Source organism: Saccopteryx leptura, chromosome 4, assembly GCF_036850995.1.
Source record: "Saccopteryx leptura isolate mSacLep1 chromosome 4, mSacLep1_pri_phased_curated, whole genome shotgun sequence".
NCBI classification, from domain to species: Eukaryota; Metazoa; Chordata; class Mammalia; order Chiroptera; family Emballonuridae; genus Saccopteryx; species Saccopteryx leptura.
In genome coordinates, this window is record NC_089506.1 from 224,035,949 (window position 1) to 224,052,926 (window position 16,978).

The 16,978-nt window shown below is 46.4% G+C and overlaps 2 protein-coding genes across 4 annotated transcripts in view; one reads left to right on the forward strand and one right to left on the reverse strand.

The window, feature by feature from the left end:
• LOC136404021 (lysine-rich nucleolar protein 1-like) overlaps positions 1 to 16,978 on the forward strand; it is a 360,920-nt gene that overhangs the window by 76,757 nt on the left and 267,185 nt on the right. The window lies entirely within an intron of this gene.
• Positions 1 to 16,978, reverse strand: part of LOC136404018 (VPS35 endosomal protein-sorting factor-like) — a 101,891-nt gene that overhangs the window by 61,805 nt on the left and 23,108 nt on the right. The window contains exons 9-14 of the mRNA XM_066383497.1: positions 16,318 to 16,377; positions 8,745 to 8,841; positions 6,664 to 6,711; positions 5,236 to 5,329; positions 2,380 to 2,457; positions 1,788 to 1,910 (exon numbers count right to left, since the gene is read on the reverse strand). Coding sequence (XP_066239594.1) covers positions 1,788 to 1,910; positions 2,380 to 2,457; positions 5,236 to 5,329; positions 6,664 to 6,711; positions 8,745 to 8,841; positions 16,318 to 16,377 — 500 coding nt within the window. The remainder of the gene's footprint in view (positions 1 to 1,787; positions 1,911 to 2,379; positions 2,458 to 5,235; positions 5,330 to 6,663; positions 6,712 to 8,744; positions 8,842 to 16,317; positions 16,378 to 16,978) is intronic.

The window sequence follows — 16,978 nt, forward strand, 5'->3', positions numbered from 1 at the left end:
TTTCAAACAATCTTCTTTTTGTTTGAATAAAAACAGCCTGAATAAAAATCAATTTACTTAATGGTAAAAATTCACTGGATATAGAAGATGTCCCTATTCTCTCCTCACACTTTAGAATTTGGAAAAACATATATATAAGAAATGCCTTATTCTTGCCTGACCAGGCGGTGGCACAATAGATAGAGCATCAGACTGGGACGCAGAAGACCCAGGTTCTAAAACTCAAGGTCGCCAGCTTGAACACGGGCTCATCTGGTTCGAGCACAGGATCATGAACATGACCCCATGGTCACTGGCTTGAGCCTAAGGTTGCTGGCTTGAGCAAGAGGTCACTTGCTCTGCTGGAGCCCCCCTTCTCCCCCCATCAAGGCACATATGAGAAAGCAATCAATGAACTAAGGTGTCACAACTAAGAAGAATTGATGCTTCTCATCTCTCTCCCTTCCTGTCTGTCCCTATCTGTTCTCTGTCAAAAAAAAAAAAAAAAAAAAAAAAAAGAAAAGCTATTATATATCGGAGTTTCACTTTCCTTCTGTAAAATGGGTAAAATATTACCTGCTCCACCCACTTTCTGCATGAACATTAGTGAAGATGCAATGAAGCCTGCTGGCACTGGAATGAGACTCATGTGTTTGTATGTCCTGTCACTCCACTTTTTAGCTGTGAGACTGATTGATAGCTGTCGGTAGTTAGATATTAACAAAGGAACAGAGCAAAGAGAATCAGACAATAAGAAGCCTAATTTACTAGGAAGCTGAATCAGACAATAAGCCTGATTAAGTCTGGAAGTTAGAGCTTCAGAGACCCAGAGGATTCAAGCATTGCTCCACCAAGGAGATCACCACCCTTCCCTCCCCCCACACAGGCAGGAAGGGTCTCCCCAGCAAAGAGCCCGCCCTCCCTACTTAGGGGGAGGAAGGGGAAGGTCCCTCTGCTGGGCACGCGAGCAGTAAAAGCCAGGTGATGCAGAACTTTTGGACACACCCCGGAGAAGTCAAGATGGCGCAGGGGAGGTGCCTCCATTCTGAGGCAAGCGCAGAGGACCCAATATGGCGACCACAGGGGCAGAGCCCAGTCTGGGGAAAGGATTGGACTGGATAAGGAACACAGAACCCAGCAGACCTAGGAAATGGGCCGGTCTGAAAGAGTGCCTGGTGCTTCCCAAGCCCAAGATAATATAATCAGAGCACCGCCAAGGGCCCCAGCACCCACTTGGGGTCCAGCAGCACGTGGACCCCAGGTGCACGCCTGGGCACAGAGCCACAGGCAGCCAGATGGAAACAGAGACAGAACTGGCCTAAGCTTTGACACAGACTGACCCAGTGGCACAGACCCCGTGTGCCCTGGCCACTGCTCTGGGCCGGGGAAGAGGAGGCTGGACTCTGTCCACAGCCGGACAGATGGAGGTGACATGCTGGGAAGCCGGGCAGTCCTTCGATTTTGCTTCTATTGTAGATCTTACCACGAAACCTCAACCTCCCGTACCCGGGTCTCCCGAAACGTTCTTCTCACACTATTTCCAGCGGCAACACAACCAAGTAAGTATTAGGCCTCTCTGAGTTTCCACAGCCCCCCCCAGAGCTGTCTGAGCGGACAGGCAGGACAAGGGCTGGGCACGGCACCAGCCACCGTGGGGGCCTCCGTAGTGGCTGCGACCTGGGCTGGGACAGCTGCTGTGGAAGGGCGGTTCACCGCACAGGGCACCTGGCCCCGAGGTCACCACCACACCGCACAGAGGAGAGTAGGCCCGCCCTCCTCCTGCAGGGGGGACGTCACAGGGCAGTCACCTCGGGGGCGTGGTAGGAGATGCACTGGAAGATCCAGTCCATGGCCGGGGAGTACAGGGGGAGGTAGGACGAGAGCTCCACGCCCTGGATCACCAGGTGGTTCTGGACTGTGTCCCCATGGATCTGCGGAACAAAAACCACTCAGACAAGGAGGGAAAGTCACATTATAAACAAAGAGCGTGTAACTTACAGACTGTGCCTACTGGTAAGCGTTTGGGTGGCCCTGACAGAAATAGCCTGGTTTCTGAGGTTTTTTAAACTAGAACAAGCCGAGTTTTTCATGTCAGCTGAGCTGTTCTGGGAATGTGCCCTGTGAAAAGAAGTAACCGAATAAAAATGGAGCCAGCAGATGTTAAAAAGAAAGTCTGATCAACTGAGGTGTTTTCTGTCAACAAATCGTATTAATTCTCTCTGCCTGATCAGCACACTCCGGACATTTTGTCTGTAACAGATGCTCGTGCAATTTTCTAGGGTTTCCACATTTAAAGAACTTTAAGGCAACCTCAACTTGGAAAAGCAATTCAGTTTTGAGAATGTGTGATCGATCATGTAACTGTTTTACCAGTTAGCTGTTCTGACAGTGTTCTCCTACCTGTTTGAATGTAAGGAGGAAGTCAAAAAAGTTCTTATTCAGGCTTTCTTTCAGATGCGGAGCCACCTCCATCCCCACCTGCAGCCAAAGAGACTGAAATTACCGTGGTGACAGAAAAACAGGTTGCAAGTCATCTACAGTATGATGCCACTTTCTAAATTAAAAATATACACACTGATAGGTCCAGGCATAGAGAAATCTAGAAAGTTCATTTTTATTCTTTTCTGTTTATGTATTTTCTTATTCAATAAGCGTGTATTGTTTTCATAAAAAAAAACACCCAGAAACTACTTCTAATAAAAAAGGGGCAACATTTGCAGTAATCATCTTTGCAGTTTCCCACAGGTAATGAAGGCACTATGACCACAAGAACAAGTCAATACTTCACTGGGAAGGAATGTACTCTCAAGGTTGTGCACGAGATTTTCTCTTACTCTCTGAAAAATGATGACCACACATGTGGCTCTACCTTAAATTCCAAGGGCAGCTCTATGGCTACTGGGAATGTTTCCAAGGACAAGACACAGAGTAAAAAACAGACAAAAAAATACAGCCTAACAAGATGTGTCAGCTCCGGTTCAACTGTTCTGATTCTACCATCTTTCCTTCCACTTAATTTAGAAATAATTATCTGCCAGGGGACAGCAGAAAAGGGCCAGTGGACAGACAGTGGGGAGGGCTGAAGGTGCCACCATGCCCTAGAAGAGGAGTGAATCCAACTCCCCTCTGCTCCCCTCACGCCCGCCCACCTGCGACTTCTCTGCTTTGTTCCCTCGTTCCCTTCGAGCCACAGCGGCAGCTTGGAAACCGGCTTCAGTGTGAAGATTTCCACCCAGAGGAACAAGGCTCCTTGCTCAGGACTTCCTTCCGCTGTTTGTCTGCCTACCATTCTTCTCACTGTTTTCTGTCTGTACGGAATCAAACTTTCCTCTCAGATCAAATGTTTGTGGCAAAGCTGGACCCAGCCCACCGTGAGCTCCAGGAATGGACACATGACCCAGGCTGGGCCTGTGAGCAAATTCCATCCATGGCCACAGTGACTGGCCTGTAAATGGACAAGTGACCCCAGATAGTCACTGCAAGTCAGCCAGGAGACTCCGACTGGAGCTACTGGGGAAAACACTCTCATGCGGGCCACCACATGGAAAGAGCAAGCCTCAGGATGAAGTCCATCCAGAGGAGAGCAGAGCTGAATGGAGAGAGGATGGTTCTCGACGGTGCTCTAAGGCCTGGAGCTGGCCATGCATCTGCTACCCGGAGACTCCTCAAAGCCAAATCCCCCTTTTGGTCTAAAGCAGCATGACTTGTATAAAGTAGTAAGAATTCTTACTAATCAGACTGTCTCTTAATCTTTTTGTCAAAAATCTTTAGCAAAGCTGCAGCTGCCAATCAAAGGCACTTTATATGCAACAAGCATTATTTTCCCTAATTCGCATACCTGAGTTCAAACTTCAAAGCTGAACGGGTTTGCAAGGGATGAGTATTTCTCCCCTCTTTGTGATTTTCTTTAAAAAGATATGCGATAATTCTAAGTCATTATTGCTGTATCAAGATAAGTTCAAAGCCCTTGTTACGTTCCACAAGAGGACGGGCAGCGATGTGCAAATATGCAGATGATGATGGTACCCTGGCATCTCCCCGAGGCTCCAGAAGCGTTTGTGCAGTCGGCCGGCAAACACTGCTCCCAGAGGAGTTTGGAAGCTTCAATATATTCCTAAGCTGTAGCGGCAGGAAACACTCCCAATTTTCCTCTACAAAAATCCACCTCAAGTTTCAAGGAGATGGCAATGCATACACTTCGGCCTGTTACAAAGGGGGAGCAGGGTGCCCCAAAACAGAAGGCTTTTTCTTTCATTCTCAGTATCAAGAAGCAGACCTATGAAAGTGCCCCTCATAAGGATGTCTAGTGTCTACTCTGAAGGCAATGACTGATTTCTTTATGATACTTGAGACGACCAACATGATACATGTCAGAAGAAAGAAGTTAATCAAAAGCTACTGTTTCTCACCTCCTGAGTTAAAAATGTAACTAATCGCTAGCAGGGGTTGGGGGAGTGCAGGTAGCTCTGCCCTCGGGAAATTCCGACCCTACAAAATGGGAAGTAAGTCCTTTTTAAAGGTGAGGGATGCTGAGGGGACAGGCAAGGAGGGGTCCCAGTAAACACTGACGGAGGCAGAGTTCCCACATGAGTTGAAGAAAAATAACTGTTTAAGGTCTCCATGGGTTGCATCTTTCATAAATGAAAAAAGAATTTTTTTAGCTGAAGCTTCATGGTGCATTAAAGGAGAAAAAGGCTGTGTGATTTAGCATCTGGACCCCTTGTCCATTTAGAACAGTGCCGAATACGGGCCTGCAGCCCTTCTCGGCCAGGCTGTCTACACCCTGACACCTGTCAGCACAGGGAACACCTCTCCCTGCCAAACAGCCCTCACCACCTTGAGGGCTGAGCCAGCCCTGGACTGAGCCAGCTCGAGTCCGAGGACAGAAACACTAACATAGCAATCTAATTCAGTGCAATGGGAAAGCACGCGTCAAGGTCATGAAAAGCAACCCAAAAGCTGAGGCCGTGGGAGGCTTCTTCCCAGCATGAACAAAGAAACAATTAATTCTGAAAACCAGCTCATTTGCAAGAAGATGACCTTAAATGTCTCCTAATTAGAGTTACAGAAGTGAGTTTAAAATTAATTTTTAAGAGAAACCCTCCAGCTCTGCTCTCTGTGGAAGAGCAGTGCTCTAAAATGAGCAGCTAATAAAGTCCTCCTCTCGGTGACTCGGGAGGGCGTGGAGAGCCGATGTGGACCCTCAGGGAGACGGGGCGCTGCCACCGGTGCGGGTGCAGGACCTGCGCAGCCTACCCGGCACAGATAGGCCCTGGCGTACACGGACACCAGCGGGTCTCCGATCCCTCGGATCATGCACGTCAGGCGGGGCAGACACTCCGAGATCCCCCTGTTAGAAAGAAGAGAGGGCAAGGTCACAACCCTGCAAGAGCTCCACGGGCTTTCATTTAAAATAAAGCAAAGCCAAACTTCCTAAGTTTTGGGGTGAGAGGGACAGAAGCACGTTTCAGGAATAAATCAAGGTCCAAGTTGCAGCAGTTAACAGTTTTTCTCTTTTTCACAATTCAGTAATTGAACGGTTTCCTTCGTCTTTGCCATTTGCCAGTGCTACAGTGTAACCTTCCCTTTTTCCTGATGAGATCACATTTTACTAAGTTAGTAGTTTTTGACCCCGTTATTTTCTGTGAATGGGCACCCATGGATCTTCTCAATATTCTGATATCTACAGGGGTGAGCAAAGGAGGTTTACAGTTGAAATACTAATAAATAAAAATACAAGAATAAACTGTTTTGTGCCCTCACACTGTAAAGCTGCTTTTGCCCACCGCTGTGTGTTCCTTTGGTACTGACGTACTGTCCTGTGCTCTGCCCTTCCCAGCGCACAGCACCCACTGCCCCGGCTGGCATCAGCACCCCCATAAATGAGAGCTGAGCTGTACTGATTTCTCCTGGGATGTGGGACGGACCCTCTGCCTGGGACATTTTTTCCCACCTTTTAGGCAAAATAACTATTCTTTTCTGCACCCCCGTGTCTCCCCAAACAACCCTAGGTCCCAATCAAACAGGTTGAGTACACTGGATCCTAAACCCAATCAAACCACTCTATGACGCACCCTGAGTCAGCCGTGGCACTAAGGAGTGTTATCTACATGCTGCCCAACAGGACTCGGGTCTCCTGGCTCTGCAGAAAGGTCTGGTTTCTCCAGGCTTTGCAAACTACTCTCAAAGCAGTATCTGTGGTGACTCAGACAGATCTGGCTTCTGACACTGTCACCTTCATCACCACCTTAGACAGCAGCATGCAGAGTGCAGGCCGCTGCCTGCCAGGTGCTGCTCTTAGTGTGGTGTGTGCAGCTCAGCGGACCTCACAGACATCTTCTCAGGATCTCATTCAGAGGACAAGGCTGAGGGTCAGAGACACTAAACAACGTGCTCAAGACCACACGGATAATAACAGCAGATCCAGAGTCCAAGTCCAGCTGTTCTCCTATGAGCTACTCAACTAACCACTCCAAGCTTTAGTTTATTTAACAGTAAAATGAGGATTGAAATGGTATCTCTATTCATTAAGTTTTCATTTGGATTAAATAAGAAAAAAATCATGGAAGATCTGCTACACACTAAGTACCCAAATGATAACAGCTAGCACACTGCCACCAGTGTACATGAGGGAGAGCTGGTTTTTGGAAACGTTATGGTTCTAGACATTTAAGAAGAACTTACGTTTTGGAAAGGAACTTGTTACACTTCAAGATGGAAGCTTCTACATAACTACAAAAACATTCCGTTAAGAAAGACTTTTGCAATTATTTTTTTTATTAAAGATTTGTCTGCGAGCCCTGGCCGGTTGGCTCAGTGGTAGAGCGTCGGCCTGGCGTACAGAGGTCCCGGGTTTGATTCCTGGCCAAGGCACACAGGAGAAGCGCCCATCTGCTTCTCCACCCCTCCCCCTCTCCTTCCTCTCTGTCTCTCTCTTCCCCTCCCGCAGCCGAGGCTCCATTGGAGCAAAAGATGGCCCGGGTGCTGGGGATGGCTCCTTGACCTCTGCCCCAGGCGCTAGAGTGGCTCTGGTCGCAACAGAGCAACCCCCTGGAGGGGCAGAGCATCGCCCCCTGGTGGGCAGAGCGTCGCCCCCTGGTGGGCATGCTGGGTGGATCCTGGTCGGGCACATGCGGGAGTCTTTCTGTCTCTCCCCGTTTCCAGCTTCAGAAAAATCCAAAAAAAAAAAAAAAAAAGATTTGTCTGAGAGCCAAATGCAGCCATCAAAAGAGCCACATCTGGCTTGCGAGCCACAGGTTCCCGACCCCTGGTCTAGAAGAACACATGTTGTTAATAGGAGAGAAATCACTCCCAAGGGGGACAAAAATTTGTTCTGAGGGTTAAAAACAGTATCTTACTCTTTTCATGCATAAAGCATAGATAGATGTTAAAAAAAAAAAAAGAAAGAAAGACATTTGCATTCTGACCAGTTGGCTCAGTGGACAGAGCGGCAGCCAGCATGCAGACGTCCCAGGTTTGCTCCCCAGTCAGGTCACACAGAAGAAAGAACCAATCTTCTTCCTTTCCCCTCTCCCTCCCCCTTCTCTCTCTCTTCCAATCTCACAGCCAATGGCTCAACTGGTTCAAGCATCAGCCCCAGGTGCTAAGAATAGCTTGGATGATTCAAGCATTGGCCCCAGATGGAGGTTACCAGGTGGATCCCAGTCAGGGCACATGTGATAGTCTGTCTATCTCCACTCCTCTCACTTAAAAAAAAAAATGGAAGGAAGAAAGAAAGAAAAAGACATGTGCCAGATGGCTTGTTTCCTACAGGAAAAGACTAAACCAGGGGTAGTCAATCTTTTGATACCTACCGCCCATGTTTGTATCTCTGTTAGTAGTAAAATTTTCTAACCGCCTACCAGTTCCACAGTAATAGTGATTTATAAAGTAAGAAAGTAACTTTACTTTATAAAATTTATAAAGCAGAGTTACAGCAAGTTAAAGCATATAATAATAATTACTTACCAAGTACTTTATGTCAGATTTTCGCTAAGTTTGGCAGAATAAATCTTTATAAAACAACTGACTATAGTGAAATCTATCTTTTTATTTATACTTTGGTTGCTCCACTACCACCCACCATGAAAGCTGGAACGCCCACTAGTGGGCGGGAGGGACCAGGTTGACCACCACTGGACTAAACTATTCACGAACAGAAGTAGGTATGTCTTCAGAAGAGAGAGCCACAACGGCTCTCAACATCCACAGAATTAAGTTAGCTAGTGGTCTGCGGTTTCTATTTTTGGATTCCAAGATTTTATACCTATTTAAAATAAAAATTAGAAAATGTTACATGCTGAAACTCCAACTGGGTTTGAGCATCCAATCAAGACTTTATGGGGGAAAACGGAACTTCAGATAACTAAGATTCAATTTGTGTGTAAGTGGACTCTCTCTTCTTCAATATTGGCATTTGCACAGAGAAGCTTGACCCTGTTCCCTTCAACTTCCTGGAACCAGAGAAAATACACAGAGGTGAAGCATTTAAATGGAATGAATCAATGTGGGAATGTTCTTCATTGGGAACAAAACCTGGTACATGGCACTGTATTCAAAGTAAAAACAAACAAATACAAAACCCAAAAAACTTAGAAGAAGCCAAGAGTCCAAGGGCTTTTCCAGAACGTGGCTGACCCTGTATTTGCAGGTGGGCAACCGTGAGGGGACAAAGGTTTCAACAGCAATTTCAAGGCCTCCTGTCATGCCTTCTATTCACAGCGTAACTCCACCTCTTTAAAATCATCAGACAAGAAAAAGGATACAATCTTGGAATGAGTTCCCTGATGGAAGCAATCTTGAAAAACCAATTTAAGCATGTTTCTTTGGCAGTGTCATTTACATTCTCTGGAGATAAGTGATCTGTAATACAAAAAGAATATCCATTAGCCTTCCTAATTCTCAGGATCTGTTACAGCTTCTATGATCCTGGGACAGAAAAATGCTACAGGGGAACAGAAGAAGGGGTGGGGCGCATGGTTCTCCAGTCCCCTTCCTTCCACCTGTTGTCATCAGGAAGCAAAGCTGACAAAGAGAGCTACACACAGGGGCTAAGTGCCAGGTGCTACTCAGAGTGCTTTGTCAGCTCACTTAACCCCACAAGAACTCTCCGAGGTCTGTCCTCATTATCATCTCCCATACCTCATTATCATCTTCTCCGAAGTGACAGAAAAATTCTGCAACTTGTCAAAGGCATAGAGCAAGCAAATTTAAGAGCTGGGATTTTACTCAGGCAGTCTGCCTCCACAGCCACTGCTCCAATGTAACTCCTGGTATTACCCACCAGGAACTGTGGCAACACTGCTGAGAATTTCACAGGACTCAGGAACCTGCGACTGTCACATGAAATGCGACTGTCACCTCTGCTCTAAATCGCACCCGGGCCAGACGTGAAGGTAAACCAGGACGCTCAGGTGAGAAGGCTGCTGAGGGTTAGGGTTTGGGTTAGGCTGTGAGCTCAATACTACCTCTCACAACCTCTCGGATTCAGTCACCTCGTGCCAGTTCCTCCCATTATCTGTTCTCTTCCTTTTTAATTAATAGAACTCTCGCTTTTCTGCTAAGCAAAAGGCTATCCTAGCAAGTAGGTGTGGCCATGTGACCAAGGTCTGGTCCCAGAACATCAACAGAGCACAACTTCTAGGAATTAGCTTTATAAGAAGGGACTAGGCCAGGCATGGCCAACGTACGGCCCACGTAATGAGTTTATGCAGCCCGCCAATTAAATTTTTAATATTCTCCGCTATTTTAAAATCTCAGCTACTCAGAAGAGGAAGCGTCTTTGATTATTGGAAATCGAGATATTTAAGAAGATAGTGATACGTGGAAAAGAATTCTGCGTGTGACTAATCTAGGGTTAACTTCCAATAATTGGTTGAATGGATTCACAATACTTTTTTTTTTTTTAATTTCATTATAAAGATTTACAACTTTTGTACTCGTCTATACTCGATATGAACTCTTTGACGTTTAGTGGCGGTGTGAAACCCACATTCTTTTAGGAAGAGTTTGCCAGTGCGCACCCAAGGTCAAACAATTTGTTATTTTTGTGGTCAAGTGTGCTGAACCGAGTGGCATTGTAGCATAGACAATAGCTGCAGTTGATAACTGAAAATGTGTCCAGGCTGTTTGTAAAACAAAATAATTGTTTCATTTGCGATATAACCCCTTCAAACTCATTCTATTAATTAAATATTGTTTTGATTGATTGTGATAGTTTGGATATTTATACAGTATGTAATTATATTTTTATTAAAATATATTCTTATTAAAATAATATTGTATATTAAAATCTTTTTCACTCATGTTTATTCATAAACAAATTACATAATAAAATTTTGTTTACTTAAATGAATCGTTTTGATATTTAACATTTTTTAATTTTAATATTTTGTCCGGCCCGTGAAAAGTTTTCTTTCTAATCTGGCCCAGGGGCAAAAACTATTGGCGTGCCTGGACTAGGCCCTGGCCAGTTGGCTCAGCGGTAGAGTGTCAGCCTGGCGTGCGGAAGTCCCGGGTTCGAATTCCGGTCAGGGCACACAGGAGAAGCGACCATCTGCTTCTCCACCCCTCCCCCTCTCCTGTCTCTCTCTCTCTCTCTCTTCCCCTCCTGCAGCCGAGGCTCCATTGGAGCAAAGTTGGCCCAGGTGCTGAGGACGGCTCCATGGCCTCCACCTCAGGTGCTAGAATGGCTCCGGTTACAATGGAGCAATGCCCCAGATGGGCAGAGCATCACCCCCTGGTGGGCATGCTGGGTGGATCCTGGTGAGGCATATGCAGGAGTCTGCCTATCTGCTGCACCCCACCACTTTTCACTTCGGGGGGGGGGGGGTGAAAGAAGGGACTAGACCTTCTTCACTCCTTCTTCCCTCCTGCTGGCTCGAACGCTGGTGCGATGGCTGGAACTCCATAACCATCTTGAACCAGGAGAGCAACAAGAGAGACACCATGGGCTAGCTGCCCCACCAGCCCTGACTTTGTTGTTATTTTAAGCTTTTGGGCACTGGTACCCAGCCTAATGTTGACATACATCTTAATAAGAAATAGAAGTAAGTACAGAAAACTGGGGGAAAAAGTACCAACAACAAGAACAACTCATTGACACTACGGCGGTTTTGTTGCTCTCTGGCAGGGAATGACTTCTCCTAAGTGACTTCTGTACAGATTGGGGCTGGTCTCCCCACTGGATGTGCTTCACACCATTAGGATTCGATCAAAAAAGAAGAAGGTAATTACTTTAGAATATTGCAAATGAATGCTGGCTTCTTGGTTTTCATCTTGTATCTTGTGCAGTGAGTCAGTTCCTGCCCCGGATTCTGCTTGCTGCTACAATTAAAGTAACCAAAATTCCTAGGGAGTCAGCAAAAAGATAAACCTCTAGGTGCTTTACTAGCAGAGAACAGTCACTGACACAACTGCTGACATTTTAGAACAGCAATTTTAAGTATTAACCTATTTTTGGATATTCTCACATGCTTCATTCATTCCCAAATTATTTTTCCATGTTCAAAGGGAAGGGAAATTACCATTATCCCTATCATGGCCCAAACCTGTGTACTAAATATTTTTCCAAGTTCCAAGAGACCCAGACAAGAAAATACAGGGATTATTCCGAAATTCATTTGTCAGTGTTGCCTTGTAACAACTGGAGAGGTGGGGTTAACTTCCTTTCATAGAATTGAATTATGTGACTTGAAACCCCACTCATGAGAACGAAGGTTCAGCCAAGGGTGTACATATTGATGACAAGCGAGGTAATAGTTTGCATTACCAGCTCAAGAAAAAATTTAGGAAAAGTTTTATGTTACGCAAGACTTTAAAATATTAGAGCAAATTAAATATTACAGCCCTTTACTTTTATTGCTCACGGCAAATGTTTTAAGAACCAACTAAAGGCAGCGCTCTAAGCTCTGGAGAGGCAACAGCACGTAGACAGACCCTGTCCTCATGCAGCTTCGGTTCCAGTGGGGAAGACACGTAGCAAACAGGGAGAAGAATAAGCAAGCAAACAAAGAAGAGACACCCAATGGGAATCAACATGACGAAAGACATAAAACTAGGTATTAGGTTAGGGAGACCTGAATTAGGGGGTGGGACGTCATAAGATTGAGTGGTCAAAGAAGGCTCACGCAGAAGTGGCATTTCAGCCGAGCTCCGGATGATAAAAAGGAGGCAGCTATGCTTAGATGTGGAGGAACTGCATTTGCAGAAAGAAGAACCACCACGTGCAAAGGCCCTGAGGTGACTATGACTTCTGACACGATCAAAGAACAGGAAAGGAAGCCACACAGGAAAGGAAGCCAATGTGGCGAGGAAGAGGAGGGAAGCCGCATCCCAGGCTGGGTCACGCAGGGCTGCAGCCTTGGTGGGTGCAGAGTTCGAGTTTCTCTAAGTGCTGCGAAAGCCCCCTGAGGAGCTCTGAGTGGAGGGGTGACCTGACATGCTTTACACTGTGGCACTTGGGCTACTAGACGGCAAATAAATTCAGAATATGAAATTTAACTCAGAAGAGACTTCGATGTAACAAAGAGCAGATTTTTTTTCCTTTGAGTTATTTTTCTTACAGTGCTTCTTTTTCTAACCCTGACCTTCTGTGGCTATTTCAGGAGGAGGGAGGAGACCAATGGGTCTAGTTCTCTGTCACTTGCCAAGTTTCTACAGTAGTAGTAAAAGGTCTTTTCACATCATAGTGTTGATGGGAATGTAACATCATCTTAACAGGTGCCTGGAAGGTCGGGTCAGCTAAGGGCCCTGCTTACCCAGATGCCGCCCACATCAGCCACAGGAAAAACTGATGATGGGCATGCCCACAGCTGATGACAAGGGCCACACCCAATAAACCTAAATTATTTTTCCCAGATGAAAATAAAATTTTATCACAGAATAGGGCAGTCTCTTCACATATATGCTAGATTAACAGACATTCCTTTCCATGAACCCCTAGGGCATAAGAGCTGTGCTGTAATTGAAGCTCCTGGAGGTCAGGGCTCAGGAGGAAGCTCCCCAGTCAGAACTCACACGAGAAAAACAAGCACACATACCCCTAGGTTTCTCTCTACACTTCATTTCTTTAGGCAGAATTCTGCACAGATTCCCAAAGTTCTCTTCGTAAGTACTGTTAAGGGTCGTATCCCAGAGATCACTAACATGTGCGAGAAAGGTCTGCCCTTTCCCTGCCAAGTTCTTGGAACCAGAGAATACACGCAGATGAAGATTTTAATTGAGAAGGAAAAAAAATGAATTTATTGTCAAGAAAATAAAAGCCTAAGCTGCACTGGTTAAGGTAAAAACAAACACACACAGGTCTTTCAGGAAGAAAGAGTTTTAGTGATAAAAACGCTGATTAATAACTTTAGACAAGGACTAGAAGTGAATATGAAAATTCCCGTGTATCTTGAACATTTATAATGCAGGTAGGGAGTAAGTTATTAGTAGATTTTTTTTACTTGGCTCTAAAATGTTGTTCGTATGGTTATAAAAATTGGGAGGAAAGAAAATTATTACAGTAGGTGCAAACTCGAAGGCCTCTGGGGCCAAGCAGGTAATAAAATGTATATGTTCAGCACAACAAGAGGAAGTCCTGTTACTGCAGGCAGTCAGGGGCCTAGCAGGTAATAACACGTATATATTCAGTACAACAAGAGGAAGTCCTGTTACTGCGGGCAGTCAGGAGCCGAGCAGGTAATAACACGTATATATTCAGTACAACAAGAGGAAGTCCTGTTACTGCGGGCAGTCAGGGGCCCAGCAGGTAATAACACGTACATATTCGGTACAACAAGAGGAAGTCCTGTTACTGCGGGCAGTCAGGGGCCCAGCAGGTAATAACACATATATATTCAGTACAACAAGAGGAAGTCCTGTTACTGCAGGCAGTCAGGGGCCGAGCAGGTAATAACACGTATATATTCAGTACAACAAGAGGAAGTCCTGTTACTGCGGGCAGTCAGGGGCCCAGCAGGTAATAACACGTATATATTCAGTACAACAAGAGGAAGTCCTGTTACTGCGGGCAGTCAGGGGCCCAGCAGGTAATAACACGTATATATTCAGTACAACAAGAGAAAGTCCTGTTACTGCGGGCAGTCAGGAGCCCAGCAGGTAATAACACGTATATATTCAGTACAACAAGAGGAAGTCCTGTTACTGCAGGCAGTCAGGGGCCGAGCAGGTAATAACACGTATATATTCGGTACAACAAGAGGAAGTCCTGTTACTGCAGGCAGTCAGGGGCCGAGCAGGTAATAACACGTATATATTCGGTACAACAAGAGGAAGTCCTGTTACTGCGGGCAGTCAGGGGGCGCCAGGGAGTCTCCCCGACTGACCAAGACGGCGCAGGGGAGTTCTTACACCAAGCACACCAAAAGCTACAAACAAAGATGGACAGGACCTGAGCATGCCAAAAGCTAGCAAGACAACTGGACAGAGAAAGATCCTCCGCTCACTAACCCTACAGGAACCGCAGGCTGGAGGAGAAAGGGGAGATGATCTTGGAGTCGGAAGTCCCCCAGACTCTAGGTCACAGCACCTACATAATCCTGTCCTCCTGCACCAGCACCTGCCTCACAATCTTGACTCTTGCTGCGGCAGCAGCTGACCCTGAGCTTGCGTCTGCAGTGACAGCAGCGGGTCAAGAAAACATTTCAAAACCACTGTTGTAGCCAGGAAAACTTCTATTTGCGTTTAATTCCGCCTGCAGGCTTGGAGTCTACCGCTGCCGCTGCCGGTACCGTGCGTGGAGGACAAGTCGGCAAGGTAAAACAGAAGCACCTGGATTCCCCAAATCTTTGAGCTGACGGAGAAGGCCTTTCCATTCCGGTGGCCCCTGCCTACCTTCCCAGGCTCGCAGCCTCCCGATCCTGAGACTCCTCGGACGCAGAGACACTGTCAGAACCACCCGGGTGTGCTGTGGTGGGAGAATCTGACAGTGCTATCGAAATACCCAAAATGTCTACTTCACTAACCCAACTCATTCAACACCATTTCAACATATAAGCAATTTTTTTTAAAAAGTGAGTCTTTTATTTGTATTCAGTCCCTGAAATCCACTGTATTTTTTAATATTCAGAGCACATCTCAGTGTGGGCTGACCAGCTCTCAAGTGCTCAGGAGCCCCGTGACTGGTGGCTGCCGTATCAGACGGGGTGGTCTAGCAGCTCAGGAGCCCCGTGACTGGTGGCTGCCGTATCAGACGGGGTGGGTCTAGCAGCTCAGGAGCCCCGTGACTGGTGGCTGCTGTATCAGATGGGGTGGGTCTAGCAGCTCAGCGAGGGGGCAGCCAGACCTCCAGACGCCTTCACACTGGGTCTGCTCATCTACAGTCAGAGCTCTGCTGGCTCTGAAGGTCTGCAGGGTTCTGTCTCCTTCTGAGAACCCAACTTATTAGACAGTTTTAAAAATACAGATAGCCTGACCAGGCGGTGGCGCAGTGGATAGAGCGTCGGACTGGGATGCGGAAGACCCAGGTTAGAGACCCCGAGGTCGCCAGCTTGAGCGAGGGCTCATCTCGTTGAGTCCAACATCGCTGGCTCAAGCAAGGGGTTACTTGGTTTGCTGAAGGCCCGCAGTCAAGGCACATAAAAAAATAAATAAATAAATAAATAAATAAAAATACAGATAAATACATAGATGGGTAAAAGAATGAATGAAGCGGTCAGAGTGTGGGTTACTGCTGCTGATGCCAGAATTTGGTTAGAAGGAGGTCAAGTGAAGCGGAAGCAGCCCTGTTCTAACTTGTCTGAACAAGAACGCTTACTCACAGTAGTACCAGGAACCTGAAAAGAGGGAGAAACGGAAGAGGAAGCTGCTGGTGTGAGCACCATGTTGCCAGACACACATCGTCACCACTTATATGACAAAAGAAATTTATAATCTACTCCCATTGTAACCTCCTGAGAATTTTAAATTGCTTGGCAATAAATTTAATGCAAACATCACTTGGGCAAAGACTGAAGAGGCAAAACATTTGTTATTGATTTATTTGACATTATTCTTTAATGTGTATGTAAAGTTTTTTTTAAGCGATTTGGTTCTTAGGAAAGACATGTAGGAAAAATATGAAAATGTCAAGCAGCAGAGGAATTTAGGTTGACGTGAAATTTCAGCTGAATATAAATGCAACACCTTTTCATTCTTCCATTCTAATAATCATGCCCAAATTCCTAGCCAGGCTGCTGGAAAACCATCTGATGTTATTAGAAGCTAGATGATAAAAAATCTGTAAAGATATTTATTTTAACACACCAAAAAAAATAAAAACTTTATATCAGGTCTCAATAAATTCTGACCTCATATAAACCTAGTCCTGACTTCAGGGCAGAATAACAGCCACATTACCTGGTAAGACGCCGTGGTCACCTGTGCACATAGAGAAGATGCGGTCGTACACCAGGTTCCCTGGGGGGAAAAGACAGCGTCAGGCTCACCGTAAGTAAACAGAACAAACCTTTGCTCGTTGAGGACACACACATCGCACAAACTTTAATTTGTGGTAGTATACTGCCCCCTAGGGGACAAGTTGTAAGCCACGTTTTTTAGGTTTTGTTTTTAATAAAAGAGGATGGCCCTGGCCAGTTGGCTCAGCGGTAGAGCGTCGGCCTGGTGTGCGGGGGACCCGGGTTCGATTCCCGGCCAGGGCACATAGGAGAAGCGCCCATTTGCTTCTACACACCCCCCCTCCTTCCTCTCTGTCTCTCTCTTCCCCTCCCGCAGCCAAGGCTCCATTGGAGCAAAGATGGCCCAGGCGCTGGGGATGGCTCCTTGGCCTCTGCCCCAGGCACTAGAGTGGCTCTGGTCTCGGCAGAGCAACGCCCCAGAGGGGCAGAGCATCACCCCCTGGTGGGCAGAGCGTCACCCCTGGTGGGCGTGCCGGGTGGATCCCGGTCTGGCGCATGCGGGAGTCTGTCTGTCTCTCCCCGTTTCCAGCTTCAGAAAAATACAAAAAAAAAAAGAGGAGACTTTTACTTTCTGGGAGAGGCACCTAGCCAGTGGCCGGCAA